Here is a 15,615-nt window from a genome sequence, read left to right as displayed (position 1 = left end):
CATTTTTTCCCCCTAGATTCCACATGTGAAAAAAAGCAGAGGGATTACAGGTGTGTGCCACCATGCCCTCTTTGTTCTTCTGTATGGCTGAATAATATTCTATTGTGTTTATATGCCATACTTTCTTTATCAGTTTATCAGTTGATGGGCAACAAGACTGATTCTGTAACTTTGCTATTGTGAATTGTGCTTGATAAAAACAGGTATGCAGTTTTCTCTATAGTATGCTGATTTTAATTCTTCCTGGTATATTATCAAAGAGTGGTATAGCTGGATTTTGTGGTAATTCTATTTTTAGAATTCTGAGAGGTTTTTCTGTAGGAGGTATTGGGGCTTGAACCCAGGAGCACTTTACCACTAAGCTACACACCCAATGCTTTTTTTTTTTTTTAATTTCAAGATAGAGTTTTGCTAAGTTGCTTAGAGCCTTGCTAAATTGCTGAGGCTGGTCTCAAACTTGTGATTCTCCTGCCTCAGCCTCCCAAATCATTAGGATACAGGCCCTGGCTTGAGAAACTTTTGGTTTCCACAGTGGCTATACTAGTTTGCATTCCCACCAACAGTGTATAAGGGTTCCTTTTGTCCACAATTATTGCTTTTTGTATTCTTGATGATTATCATTCTAAGGGGAGGGGGTGAGATTGAATCTCAAGATAGTTTTGATTTGCATTTCCTTGATGGCTAAAGATGTTGAACATTTAGATTTTTTTTTTTTTACCATTTGTACTCTTTCTTTTAAAAAGTGTTTGTTCTATTCATTTGCCCATTTATTGATTAGATTATTTCCTCTTCTTTGATGTTAAATTTTTTGAGTTTTTTATATATTCTGGATATTAATCCTCTGTTAGAAGAGTATCTGACAAAGATCGTTTCCCAATCCATAGGCTGCAGTTAGTAGTCTCATTCCATTCATAGTTTTTTTGTTGTTGTTGTTGTGCAGAAGCTTTTTAATTTGATACTATCATCCTTTGTCAACTCTTACCATTATATCCTAAGCCATAGGAGTCATATTCAAGAAGTTATTGCCTGTACCTATATCTTTTTTAAAATTTGTTCTTTTTAGTTATACATGACAATAGAATGTATTTTGACATATCACAGATAAATGGAGTATAACTTCCCATTTTTGTGGTGTACATGATGTGGAGTTACATTGTTCATATAATCATATATGAACATAGGAAAGTTATGTCTGATTCATTCTACTGTCTTTCCTATTCCCATCCCCACTCCCTTCCCTTCATTCCCCTTTTTCTAATCCAATGTACTTCTGTTCTCCCTGCCTCCCACCCCTTTATTGTGTGTTAGCATCCTCATATCAGAGAGAACCTTTGGTTTTGGGGGATTGACTTCTTTCACTTAGCATGATATTCTTCAGCTCCATCCATTTAGCATCAAATGCCATAATTTCATTCTTCTTTATGGCTGAGTAATATCCATTGTGTATATATACACCACATTTTCTTTCCATTCATATCAAGTTGGTTCCATAGTTTAGCTATTATAAATTGAGCTGCTATAAATATTGATATGGTCAGGTCAGTAGAGTACACTGATTTTAGGTCCTTTGTATATATGCTGAGTAGTGGGATGACTGGGACAAACAGTGGTTCCATTCCAAGTTTTCTGAGGAATCTTCATACCGCTTTCCAGAATGGTTGCACCAATTTCTAATCCCACCAGCAATGTATGAGTGTACCTTGTTCCCCACATCTTCACAACATTTATTATTACTTGTATTTTTGATAATTGCCATTCTGACTGGAGTGATAAGAAAATTCAGTTGTAGTTTTAATTTTCATTTCTCTAATTGCTAGAGATGTTGAACATTTTTTCATGTATTTGTTGACCATTTGTATTTCTTCTGTGAAGTGTCTGTACAATTCCTTTGTCTATTTACTGACTGGGTTATTTGTTTTTTTTTTTTTTTTTGTATGTGTGTTAAATTTTTTTTTTGAGTTCTTTTTTGGGGTGGGGTACTGGGGATTGAACTCTGGGGCACTCAACTACTGAGTCACCCAGCCCTTTTTTTGTGATTTATTTAGAGGCAGGGTGTCACAGTTGCTTAGCGCCTCACTGTTGCTGAGGCTGGCTCAAGATCCTTCTGCCTCAGCCTCCTGAGCCACTGGGATTACAGGCAAGGGCCATGCTGCCAAGTCAAGTTTTCAGAGTTCTTTACATATCATGACAATTAATGTTCTATCCAAGATGCAGGTGACAAAGATTTTCTCTCATTCTGTAGGCTCTCTTTTCACATTCTTGATTTTACAATTAAGAAGTCTTTTAGTTTGATACCATCTCATGTATTGATTCTTGATTTTACTTCTTGTGCTTTAGGGGTCTTATTGAGGAATTTGATTCCTAAGCTGATAATGATAAAAAGTTGGGCCTACTTTTTCTTCTAGTAGGTACAGGGTCTGTGGTCAAACAATACCTAGGTCCTTGATCCACTTTGAATTGAGTTTTGTGCAGGGTGAGAGATAGGGGTTTAATTTCATTTGCTACATATGGGTTTCCAGTTTTCCCTGCACCATTTGTTAAAGAGATTGTCTTTTCTCCAGTGTATGGAACCTTTGTCTAGTATAAACTAGCTGTATTTATGTGGGTTAGTCTCTGCATCCTCTATTCTGTACCATTGGTCTACAGGTCTCTTTTGGTGCCAATACCATGCCATTTTTGTTTGTATAGCTCTGTAGTATAACTTAACCATACCTATACCTTGAAGTATTTCCCCTTTGTTTTCTTTTAGCTGTTTCAAACTATCAGATCTTATATTTAGGTCTTTGATCCATTTTTCCTTGATTTTTGTAAAGGTGAGAGATAGGGATCTATATTCAATCTTCTAAATATGGATATCCAGTTTCCCCAGTACCATTTGTTAAAAAGGTTGTATTAGCCAGGTGCAGTGGCTCACAGTTGAATCCCAGCAACTTGGGAGGCTGAGGCAGGAAGGATGGAAAGTTTGAGGCCAGCCTAGGCAACTAAATGAGACCCTTTCTCCAAATTAAAAATAAAAAGGCCTTGGGGGTATACGTGGTGGTAGAAGTGTCCTAGGTTCAGTCCCTAGAATGAAATAAGTAAAGAGACTGTCTTTTATCCAATACATGTTTTTGGCACCGTTGTTAAGAAATCAGATGGCTGAGGCTTTGTGGGTTTGTTTCTGTGACCTCTATTCTATTCCATTGGTCAAAATGTCTATTTTCATGACAGTACTATGCTGTCTTTGTTACTATGACTTGGTAATATATTTTGAAATTGGATATGATGATACCTCCAACATTGTTCTTTTTTTTTTTCTTCAACATTGCTCTTTTTTGCTCAACATTGCTTTAGCAATTTGGGTCTTTTTTGGTTTCATATGAGCTTTAATTTTTTTTCTAAAATTGTGAAGAATTTAATTAAATTATGATGGAGATTGCATTGAGTCTATAGATAGCCTTTGGTAATTTTTAACAATAATAATTCTGACAATCTATAACATTGGGGGTGTTTCCCTCTTGCAGTGTCTTCTTCAATTCTTTTTTTTTTTTAAGTATAATTCTCATTGTAGAGGTCTTTTACCTTCTTGGTTAGGTTTATTCTTAGGTATTTTTTTTTTTTGGAAGCTATTATAAATGGAATTGTTTTTCTGATTTCTTGCTCAATAAGTTTGTTTTTGGTGTCTAGAAAAGCTATTTATTTTTTTTAGTTGCATTGCTTCCTGCTGCTTTGCTGAATTTGTGTATCAGACCTAAAAAGTCTTCTGGCAGAGTCTTTAGGGTCTTCTAACAATAGGATCATATCATCTACAAATAGAAATTTGACTTCTCCCTTTCCTGTTTGTATTCTTTTTTTTTCCTCTTGCTTAGTTGCTTTGGCTAAAATTTCAAATATTATATTGAATAGGAGTGATGAAACTGGACATCCTTGTCTCATTCTTGATTTTAGAGGAAATGCTTTCAATTTTTCCCCATTCAATATGATCTTGGTTTTGGATTTGTCATATGTAGCTTTTATTGTGTTGAGTTAATATGCTTTTACACCTAGTTTATTCAGGGCTTTTATCATGAAGGTATGCTGAAGTTTATTTAAGGCTTTTTCTGCATTTATCAACATGGTCATGTGATTTTTATCCTTGACCCCATTTATGCGGTGTATTATATTTATTGATTTGTGAATAGAAACCATCCTTGCATTCCTGGAATGAAATCAACTTGATATGGTGCATGATCTTTGTAATGTGTTGTTGAATTCAGTTTCTACCTGTTTTAAAGAGGATTTTTTATTGGTCTGTAATTGTCTGTAAATATTGGTCTGTAATTGTCTTTTTTTGTTGTGTCTTTATCTGATTTTGGTATCAGGGTGTTACTGGGTTTGTAGAATGAATTTGGAAGCATTCCTCCCCTTTCTATTTAATGGAATAGTTGGAAGAACGCTGGTGTTGGTGTTTCTTTAAAGGTCTGGTAAAATTCAGCAGTGAATTCATCCAGTTCTAGACATTTCTTTTTTGGGAAATTTTTTTTTTTTTTTTTTTACTACTTAGGTCTCACTGTTTTTATTAGTATGTTTAGATTTTTTTCTTATAACTTCTCAGTCAATTTTGGTAGGTTTTATGTGTCTAGACATTTATCATTTCTTCTAGATTTTCCAACTCATTGAAATCAGTTAAAGTAATATTGAAAACGATTTCTGTAATTGATGGCTAATAATCATATGGCAGTAACTGTCAATCTCATTCATATATCCTTTTAAACTCAACAATAGCAAGAAAATTTCAGAGAACAAAATTAATTAGTGTGACTGACTGGTCCAACCATAGAAAACTGAAATATCAACAAGCAGGAAGTGGATCCTAGAAGCAAACTAAATTCCCATTATGTATTCTCAAATAAGATCAAGAGTTAGAAGCTTCTGGTATTTCTGAAAAAGGTGTCAAAAACTGACCTAAAAATAGAAAGCCTGACTATAAAGTACCCATTGTAGTAGTGAGAAAATGTTTCCTATACCCCCTATCATGTCTTTATAATCTCACTGTATTTACTGCTTTCATTATCTCACTTCTCACCCATTTTCCTATTGATTTTTAAAATTTATTTATCTTCTAGTAGAATGCATTTTGATATATTGAACACAAATGGAGCACAACTTCTCATTCCTCTGGCTATATGTGGTGCAGAGTCATTCAAGTAGGGTAATCATACATGGATATAGGGTAATAATGTCTGTCTTATTCTACAATCCCTTCCATCCCCACAGCCCCATTCCTCCTCTCTCTCCCCTCTACATAAACCAAAGTTCCTTCATTCTTCCTTATCCCTATCCCCCCATCCCACTATGGATCAGCATTCACTTATCAGAGGCTTATTTCACTTAGCATGATATTCTCTAGTTCCATCCATTTACCCGCAAATGCCACAATTTTATTCTTCTTCAAGGCTGAGTAATATTCCTTTGTGTATATGTACCATATTTTCTTTATCCATTCATCTATTGAAGGGCATCCAAGTTGGTTCCACAGTTTAGCTATTATGAATTGAGCTGCTATAAACATTGATGTGCCTGCATCACTGTAGTATGCTGATTTAAGTCAGTTGGGTATAAACCGAAGAGTGGGATAGCTGGGTCAAATGGTGGAGCCCCTATTGATTTTTAAATAAAATTATTTTAATTAAAATAAACCTTCAAACCTCCAGCCTCCCATTTCCATCCTGTGTAATAGGATACGTGCCAATACTTCCATTCCAGCAGAGAAAATTGAGAAATCTCTTAGAAGCAAGAACAAAAATAAAGGAAAATGGTGATTAAAATATGAGCAAACTTAAGTCAGCTTAGGTAGTCTACAATCTAAGTAGTCAGAGTTCTGGAAAGAGAGGAAAAACAGAGAAGATGAAGTTATCGAGAGATAATTTCAGATGATTACCAGAAATGCAAAACACTTGGGAATCCAAAGCATAGCATCCTGCCATCCTAAAACAAGATTCTAAAACACTAAGGTCCATAAAAGTACACAAGTGAGATTCTGGAACCAGATGCTGTTAGACTTTTTATCAGTAGCTCTAGAAATGAAAAGAGAGAGAAGTAATGCCTCCAAAATTCTCAGAGAAAGTTACTTACAACCTATAATACCCATAGCAAAAAGAGCAGTTGATTATAAGGATAGAATTATTAACATATCAGACGTGTAAGCATGTTTCTTAAAAGTAAGTGAATTGCTGAGGGCAGTGGCTCATGCCTCTCATCCCAGTGACTCAGGAGGTTGCGGGAGGAGCGTCACAAATTCAAGTCCAGTTTTGGCAATTTAGCAAGACCCTGTTTCAAAAAAAAAAAAATATATATATATATATATAGGCTGGGGATGCAGCTCCGTGGTAAAGTATCTCTATATCTAATCTCTACTACCAGAAAAAGAAAAAAGAAAAAGGGCAAAGAGTACGTGAATGCTCTTCCAGATGGTAGAAAATGTGTAGATGTGGCCTAAAATTAATGATGAAGTTATAGACACATAAAACTTGGGATTTCAATATTTGCAAGTAGCCACCAAAAGAAGCAGCAAGAAAACTGTGTAATGATTAGGAAGGTTGGGGGATCAAGAAAACCTCTGAGGATTGATACTTTTCCTGGCAAGTTTGGTGCTATTTGATCTTTTTTGAATGATGTGCATATATTAATTCAACTAATACTAATTTTATTTAGCAATCAAAAAGGAAAGTGAACTGAAATTGGAAAAGCAAGATGATGAAAGTGACTCTGACTACAACAGAGTCAGAGGTAGAGGTGGTGGGAAGGTGCAGCATTTTCTCTGTACCATAGGGAACTTTTTTACATATAGGAAGCCTTAATCCTCACAGTGTGACTTAAAGAGAGAAATACTACTGCTTTTTTAGAGTTGAGAATACAGGCTCAGGGAAGATAGAGGAAATTGCCTGAAGTCACAGGGCTTGGAACTGACAACACTCAGACCCAAGACCCCAGTCTGTCTGGTTCCAAGGCTTAAGCATCTTTCTCTAGGCAGTATTGATTGCTGGCAATCCAGAACAGAGGTAGTGGGTGCTAGGATGAGGAGAAGACAGTGAGTTTTCAGTAGGGGAAATGCAAATATTCATGTAAGCTGAAGGTAAAGAGCCATCGAAAGCCAAAGATTGAAAGTAGAAGAGAAAAGGAATCACTGAGCTGAGTGAATCCTATAAAGTTTGGAGGAAGCAGCATGGTGATACAGGCAAGTGTTTGGCTTTAAAGAACAAATCCTTTGACTTCTGAAATATGTGGGAAGGAGGTAAGGCTGGGAGAAGTTATTAGGTTGAAACTTGGAGGGAGGGAAGTGGAGGTGTTTCATAGTGCTTTCTCCATGAAGTAGGGATCTGGTTATTTTCCTGTGGATAATTGAGTAAACGAGTAAGGGAAGGATTGGATCTTTACTGGGATTGAGGTAGGGAGTTGCAAAGTGACTGGAACAATTAGGAAAGAGTAGAGTTGCCAGGTTTAGGGAATGAAAATACAACCTACTCAGTTACACTTGAACTTCAGGCTAAAGAAAAAATTTTAAGTTTATGCCCCCCAAATTACATGTTATTTTACCTGACAACCCTTAAAGAGAAACACCAAAACGTGCATAAAGAATATCAAAGTTGCTTTGGAATCAGAAATTTGAAATGGAGTGATCTTAATGTAAACCAGGCATCAGATGTAACCTTGTATGATGAGAAATAAGGTAGAATCATAAGGCTTGACTTCCAGACTAGTGTCTAGGAGATAGCTCAAGTATGCAGTTATTAGGGGCTCTCATATTTCACCATACATATTTCAATTCCTTAATTGCTTATTGACTGTGATATTGAGCTAGGAGACCAATCTGAGAGAGATTGTGGTAGAGATCTGTGGTAGGTAAGTTTTGGAACCCAGTTGTACTATTCCCTAACTGGGGAGAGGTGTATAGAAACCTAGAATTGACAGAGACACCATCCCTGGAAATAGTTTTACCTGCTTCCTAATTTTGCCTGAGTGGCCATCTACATTTTATATCTCCTAGATATGTACTAAGGATGAATACTACTAAATAATCATTAGCAAAAGATTACAAAAAATCATTAGCTCTTTAAAACGTTGGACCAGTTTTGAATGTTGACCTCACCAATGGTATTCACAACAAAAGGGACTGATTTCCCCCATGTAATTCTTTCACGTTTGAGGTTTATCTTGGTGGTTTGGAGTAGCGGTTAAGAGTCTGCAGCCTGTCTACAGTTATATCCCACATTAACCAACATGCTTAAAACTGAGTCTGGGACTCAGTTTCCATGTTTGTAAAATTAGGATAATAATACTACTTAACTTGTAGGAATTAAACTGTAAGGACCAAATGACTTAACATGTATAGCACAAGTACACAAATACTAAAAGTACAACTTTTCATTATATATCGAAGGCTAACAATGAAAGGTTTGAAGTCAATCAAGTGCTGGGGATGGAATATGGATCTTGAGTGTACTAGGCAAGCAGTCTACCCCTGAGCTACACCCACAGCCCTACATTTTATATACATACACAGTAAAACTAACTGGTTTTAAGAGGATATATTGTAGTATTCTTTTATATAATTTTCATAATCAGAAATGAATGCAAGTTTAAGACTTTGAATAAAGAGAACTACTTCTCTTTAGTAACATACATATTTCAATTCCCTAATTGTTTATTGACTGTGATATTGTACTAGGAGACCAGAGATCTGTGGTAGGTAAGTTTTGGAACCCAGTTCTAATACTCCCTAATTAAGAAATCTACAATTAGCTTAAGCTGAATGGCATTTCCTTATGGAAAAAAATAGCCAGCCATGCTTGCTTCACAGAGCAGTAGTGTCAGAATAGCACATGATTGCTACTGTCCAGGTGCACAACTCACTATAATTCTTTTCCCTTTAAAGAACTCAGCCAGAGTGTGGGAGAGATCTCTAATTCTTCACTTTATTGGCTGGACAGACACAACATCTCTCCCCTTTCAAATGGAATAAGTCTTTAAACCCATTCAGCCTATTCTGGCGTCTGGAGTTCTATTATCTTAATTTCCATGTTTTGTGTTCATACTGCTGGATTTGTGGCTATGGGTTGAGTGCTGTTGCTGATGTGGATTTTAAGGTGATTGTGAATTAACTGTCACTTTTTTTTTAAAACAGACTCATAAAATCCCAGAAGCCAGGGGTCTGTTGTTTATTCATTAAGCCTCCTCTGAGTCATTCAGGTACAGGGTGTGTCTGTCAATTGAAACTGCACTGTGGAGGAAGTTTTGAGTTCACATCTGCTAGGATGGGAAAGCAATGTGAGCAGGGACTGGGTAGAAACCTTTTTTCTTTTAGGGCAGGGCAGAGAGTCCTGGTAGCACAGCCTGTAATCCTAGATTCTAGGGAGGCAGGAGGATCACCAAGTTCGAGACCAGCCTGAACAACACAGTGAAAATCTATCTCAAAATACAAATGGCTGAGTTATAGCTCCATGGTAGAAACGCCCCTGGGTTCAACCCCTAGGACTGCAATAAACAAAAAGCAATAGCAGTAAGCCAGGGCAGAAGTGCCCTGAGCTTGCCAGTCAGGCAAATGTGATGAAATGCCAACTCTCAGATGCACGTTCTTAAGTATTGTCTAAGAAAAAAAAGGGGGGTGGGGTGGGGGGAGAGGTGCAAACATTGAGAGTCAGGGCTTTGGGGGTTGTCTCCCAAATGCAAAGAGAGAAGGGCACCCGCGGTTAGCTGGGCAACTGTGGGTGCTTCAGTTGTGCTGGGCCGGGAGGCTCTTCCCCTTTGGGAATTTCAGAGCCTCCCCAATTTTCTAAATCTTTCAAGAGCGGCCAGCAGCCCACCTCCTCAAAGGCCTCACTGTTGGCCTGAATCTGGGACACACCGCCTGACTTTGTGCCCAGTTGAACGAGGGGAACCCCCGCACAACACCAACCCCGATGCTGGCCCATTTCACTATGAACGGGGGAGGGGGGAAACCACTTTCTGCCCCTCAAGACAGAAAGTTTCTAGGTCTTACCGGGATCAGGGCTGGAGGGGTAAGGGAGAGTACCGGATCATTCCGGTCCACTCTCCCTTTTCGGCTTCTAGCCCCCTCCATACCTCTCAAAGTTCCTTCCCAGCCTCTGTCCCCCAGAGCGCGACTGAGACTCGCTGGGCAGCGGCTTCGGTTTCCCCTGCCCGCGCGGAAGTGGCCTCAGGGGCTGCCGGCGACAACTAGGGACACTGGGATCCGCCAAGAGCTGCAAGGCTAGGGACCAGGGAGGTGCACTATGAAACGCCGGGTTGTCTTCTGCCCCACTGTCTTGTGGGGAGAAAAGTTTCCAAAAGGTTTCCCCCTCCTCTTTTCCGTGGGCTTGAATGAGCCCTCTGCATCGTCTGGGAGTGGAGGATGGCTGCCGAGGGACAGGACTTCTACTTTAGAATTTAGGGGATACTAGGCTCCGCCCCTTCTTTCCCCCGCCCCCACCGTGTGTGTGTGTTGGGGGGTGCGGGGTGGATTCGCTGCTTGGGAAAGCGGGGGGAAGGGTTCTTTATTATTTCATTATTTGCTTTCCCCCCAGATCTTTCCTGGACGGTGTGTCCCAGCAGCCCAGATCCGGGGGCCCCCAGCCCTGAGAGGGCGTGAAGAGTTAAGGCATTAACCCCTCCCAATCTCCTCCTAAAGGAAGCCACCCTGCCTCAGCGTGGCGCTCGGCGACTTTGCCTTGCAGACTGGCGCGGGCAGCAGCGAGCGGGGCTGGCCATTGGAGTGCACGGCTGCGGAGGGAGGGTCCCGGACTCCAGTAACTTTGCGAAAGCAGAGTGCAGTCAGTCGGGGGCAGCAGCAAGATGCGGAGTGCGCGGTGCAGACCCGGAGCTTTCCTAACGCAACTTCGTCCTGCCTGAGCGAGGTAGGGGGCTACGAACCGTCCGGGCTCTGGCCAGCGGTGGCTGGGAGCGCGGAGACGTACCGCTGCCGGAGGGCCTAGGTGGCAGAAACGAATTTTTTAAGCTTGAACGAAACGGACAAAAACTTTGAAAACATCCATCTCTGGGCTCTGAAAGTACTTGTCTCTTGGGCTGCTGTGGAGCCCAACTCGATCGGATTGTTCTTGGAGCACCGGTGATTTACGGAGTTTGGAAAAGGATTAATCAATCCCTAAATGTAGAACTGACTGGTGGGGGAGGGGGATGGAAGTTGCGATTCTTCAGAGGAAGGAGAGAAGACGATTATTTCTAGAAATCTTATAGACGAAGAATTTGGGGGAACAGGGGTAATGGTTTAAACTTGCACTGCTTCCCAGCAAGATATAGAGTTAGGATGGGCAAACGCGGGCAGCCTGTGCTGACCGGGAAGTTGCTCCTGCCTCTATTATTGCACTTAAAAAAAAATCAGAATGCTGCATTACTTTGAAACATTTAAACAACTTCAAAGTAGACCTGTGCAGACTAATGCTTTGTGCCGTTCCTTCACACTTTCTAGTTCTATGAGAGGAGGCAGCGCTTTGTGGGGATGGCACTAACTACAACTGGCCATGCCAGTTTTGCAATGCACATCATATGCCTGTTTCTGAGTAGCTTTGCCCCCTGAAATTAGAAATGTGGCAGCATGTATTGTCATTAGTGGTATAACTTCTTGTTTGTGTGTGTGCCTGTGTTGACTGAACAAAAAATACTTATGCAATCAACTTATGAAACTTCTGGGATTTACTGCAATCTCTTATGAATGGTTTTTACTGAATACCTTTACATTTACTTGCACCAGGCTTGCCGGGGGGTTGGGGGGAGGGGGAGAAGAAACAATAGGCAGTTGCTTCACGGAGGCGCTGAGCTTTCCTGTTTACCGCAGGGCTGGGGCGCGCCTGGCGGCCCACACCTCACTACGCCCTCGGACCCTCAGCACACCTGCTCCTAGAGGGTTATTAATAGAGCCCAGAAAATGACTTACGCTGTCAAATAATTTTCGTGCAAAGCTACTTTCTTGCATGGCAATTAGGAGGTGGTGCTCATCTCTTCGAGTTGTGGGTGGGGTGGGGTGGGGTGGAGTGAGGGGACCCAGGTGTGGGTTTCTGCCCTTAGGTTTGCCAGTTGAGTCTCTTTGGGTAGAGATTATGGGCTGTTGGTGTGAGCACGCAGATGAGCTGATGACTATTTCAGAGAATCCTGGGGTATCAGGGGTTGAAAGGCTGGAGCGGGAGAGAGCTAGCGGGGCGGGAATGGAGTTACTGGGCACCCTTCTCCAGGTTTCCTATCTCAGTTTGAGTGTATGTGAACATAGGGAGACTTTCCCATTCATCCAGTTGAAGTTTTCAGCGTGGGTAATTTTTTTGGTTTTTCTTACTCTTCTTCTTCCTCGTCTCCCCTAGAAATTATATATATATATATATATATATATATATATATATATATATATATATATATGCTATATAGATATTTATTTCTCCCTGCACTCTCCTCAGGTTTTCCTAAAACAGCAATAACAACAAAACTGGAGCAATGCCTTAGCGATAATGAACAGTGTGGTATGGCTTTTCCCCTGACGCTCTTCTCTTTGTGACTTGTTTAAGGCTGCAGTTTCGGAGGCCCTCTCCGGTCAAGGAAAAGCTCAGCTACACAAAAAGCCTGGATCTCTTACAGATCTTCACCCCAGCAGCAGCGAGTGAAGCCCCGCTCGCCCTCGCCCTCTAGCGTTCGTCTGGAGAAGTGCCACCTCCGGGTTCCTGGGGACACAGTGTAGCACCATGGTGTCCACCAGCATCCCGGTAGTCAAGGCCCTCCGCAGTTCGGTCTCCGACTATGTCAACTATGATATCATAGTCCGGCATTACAACTACACGGGAAAGCTGAATATCAGCCCCGACGAGAATGGCATTAAACTGACTTCGGTGGTGTTCATTTTCATCTGCTGCTGCATCATTCTGGAGAACATCTTTGTCTTGCTGACCATTTGGAAAACCAAGAAGTTCCATCGGCCCATGTACTATTTTATTGGTAACCTGGCCCTCTCAGACCTGTTGGCGGGAGTCGCCTACACAGCCAACCTGCTGTTGTCTGGGGCCACCACCTACAAGCTCACCCCCGCCCAGTGGTTTCTGAGGGAAGGGAGTATGTTTGTGGCCCTGTCAGCCTCCGTGTTTAGCCTCCTAGCCATCGCTATCGAGCGCTATATCACCATGCTGAAGATGAAACTTCACAACGGGAGCAACAGCTCCCGCTCCTTCTTGCTGATCAGCGCTTGCTGGGTCATCTCACTCATCCTGGGAGGCCTGCCCATCATGGGCTGGAACTGCATCAACACCCTGTCCAGCTGCTCCACCGTGCTCCCGCTCTACCACAAGCACTATATCCTCTTCTGCACCACGGTCTTCACTCTCCTCTTGCTCTCCATCGTCATTCTGTACTGCAGGATCTACTCTTTGGTCAGGACTCGAAGCCGCCGTCTGACCTTCCGCAAAAACATGTCCAAGGCCAGCCGCAGCTCTGAGAAGTCGCTGGCCTTGCTGAAGACTGTAATTATTGTCCTGAGCGTCTTCATCGCCTGCTGGGCACCCCTTTTCATCTTGCTCCTGCTGGACGTGGGCTGCAAGGTGAAGACCTGCAACATCCTCTTCAAAGCGGAGTACTTCTTGGTGTTGGCAGTGCTCAACTCTGGCACTAACCCCATCATTTACACTCTGACCAACAAGGAGATGCGCCGGGCCTTTATCCGGATCATGTCCTGTTGCAAGTGCCCCAGTGGAGACTCCACCGGCAAATTCAAACGACCCATCATCGCTGGTATGGAATTCAGCCGTAGTAAATCGGACAACTCCTCTCACCCTCAGAAGGATGATGGCGACAACCCAGAGACCATTATGTCTTCTGGAAACGTCAACTCTTCTTCCTAAAGCCGAATGCTGCCAATCCTCGGGAAGTGCTCTTACAGGGTCACCACCCACCCCAACCCCAGTATTTGAAAAAGGGCTCTGGGCCTCAACTGCTGCCCGGAAGGAGTTGCTGTGAGGGAAGGAGCTGGAGAGAGGAAGGGAGGGGGAGAATCGAAAAGCCGGGTGAGCCGGTGGTGGTGGTGGTGGTGGTGGTGCAGGGTGTTGGTGGGTATTTAGTTCCTGTGAACAATGCACTGGGAAGGGTGGAGTCAGGTCCCCTGCCTGGAGCCTATTTCCTATTCCCCTGGAGCTTTGATTTTGCACTGAGCCAAAGGTCTAGCATTGTCAAGCTCCTGAAGGGTTCATTTGGCCCCTCCTCAGAGACTGAAGTCTCCACGTGAAAGCTTCTCTTTGACTGGAGTTGTAAGCAGAAGATGTTTTTTTTTTTTTTTTCACTGTAGTTTCAAACCCAAGTGAGTGTGTCCACTTCTACTTGTCTGGGGGAGGCTCTGCATAGCCCACCCTCCCCTCCCTGTTGACACCCCTCCTGGAGATTTTTTTTTTTTTTTTTTTTTTTTACTTTATATTGTAACTACCTGGCGGTCCTCAGAGTAGAGGTTGTGCCCTAATCCATTTCTTGACCATCTGTAGCAGGAAGGCTGTGCTGAGTAGGTAGGCTGTGAGGAGATGGAAATGGTTTAATGGTTTGAAGATGTAAAGCAATTTCATTTGTTGAGGCCAAAGTGTCCACATAAGCTGGATCCGTTTTTTTTTTTTTTTTTTTTGGATAATTGATTGAAGTCACTTTGATTTATTTTTTCTTAAACATCTTTACAATGAAATGTGCTAAAGTGTCATATCCATTGTGGCTGTAATCAGCATAAGGAAGTCGACTTTATCTAAATGATATCTTATCCCCAATCCTTACAGTCGCAGGAGAAACAAGGTGAAAACTGACTGGGAGCTAACTCTGGTAAACCAAGAGAGTTCCTTAATGACTTTGTCTAACAAATACAGCATCTGTCTTTGGCACTTTTGTTGATGTTTATTTCAGAGTGTTGTGTGATTCATTCCAACCAACAGGATGGTTGCATTTTGTTGTGTTAAAAATACTTTTTATGAATTTTGAATGTATTTGTTTTCAGCAGAGCTCATTTCATTGGATTTTTTCCCCTAACCTGTGTTAACACCATTGAATGTGTATTTCTTAAAAAAAATACCATCCTCTTGTGCCCTTAAAAGCATTACTTTAACTGATAGGGAGCACCAGAAGTTTTTCAGTATAGCTGTTCATCTGATAGTAATTGAAGATGTGTATAAATGTTGCAAAGAATAAAAAATTTATTGCTGTCTCATTAGTATGGTTTTTCAGTGCAATTAAACAAAGAAATGTCTTTTTAAAAAAAATATAGTATTTAATAGGTTTCTGACTTTGTGGATTATTTTGCACATAGCTTTATCAACTTTTAAACATTAATAAACTGATCTTTTTTAAAGATCTCTTTGTGAAGAGCATTTTTAAAAATCATTACTGAGATATTCTCTTTGACTATGCAGCTCTTTGGAATCACAGTTAAGGGCAAATTTCTGTTATTCTTTAAAGGACTTGACTCTGATAAACTAGGGTGTGAAAAAAAAATGTGGTTTGTTTAGAAACCACTCCATCTTTTTCAGGAAGATAACCTTTGTAAGTTCACAGTGAAGAGTCCAATGAATGTGAAAAACCACCAACCTTCTCAATACCACATTGGTAAGTAAATGTAATTGAGCTTTAAATTACATTAAAGCC

General features: G+C 41.1%; 1 protein-coding gene across 1 annotated transcript; it reads left to right on the top strand.

Moving 5' to 3' along the window:
* The first annotated feature begins 10,467 nt into the window (after positions 1 to 10,467).
* S1PR1 (sphingosine-1-phosphate receptor 1) lies at positions 10,468 to 15,324 on the top strand. Its single transcript, XM_081306323.1, has 2 exons — positions 10,468 to 10,871; positions 12,528 to 15,324. Exon 2 carries the CDS (start codon positions 12,702 to 12,704, stop codon positions 13,845 to 13,847), a length of 1,146 nt encoding a protein of 381 aa, XP_081162449.1. The 5' UTR covers positions 10,468 to 10,871; positions 12,528 to 12,701; the 3' UTR covers positions 13,848 to 15,324.
* The last annotated feature ends 291 nt before the right edge of the window (positions 15,325 to 15,615 follow it).

The sequence above is a fragment of the Spermophilus citellus genome (genome assembly GCF_964194105.1).
Source record: "Spermophilus citellus genome assembly, chromosome: 9".
NCBI classification, from domain to species: Eukaryota; Metazoa; Chordata; class Mammalia; order Rodentia; family Sciuridae; genus Spermophilus; species Spermophilus citellus.
The sequence above is the reverse complement of the archived record's forward strand: the minus strand, read 5'-3'. Positions and strand labels throughout refer to the sequence as shown.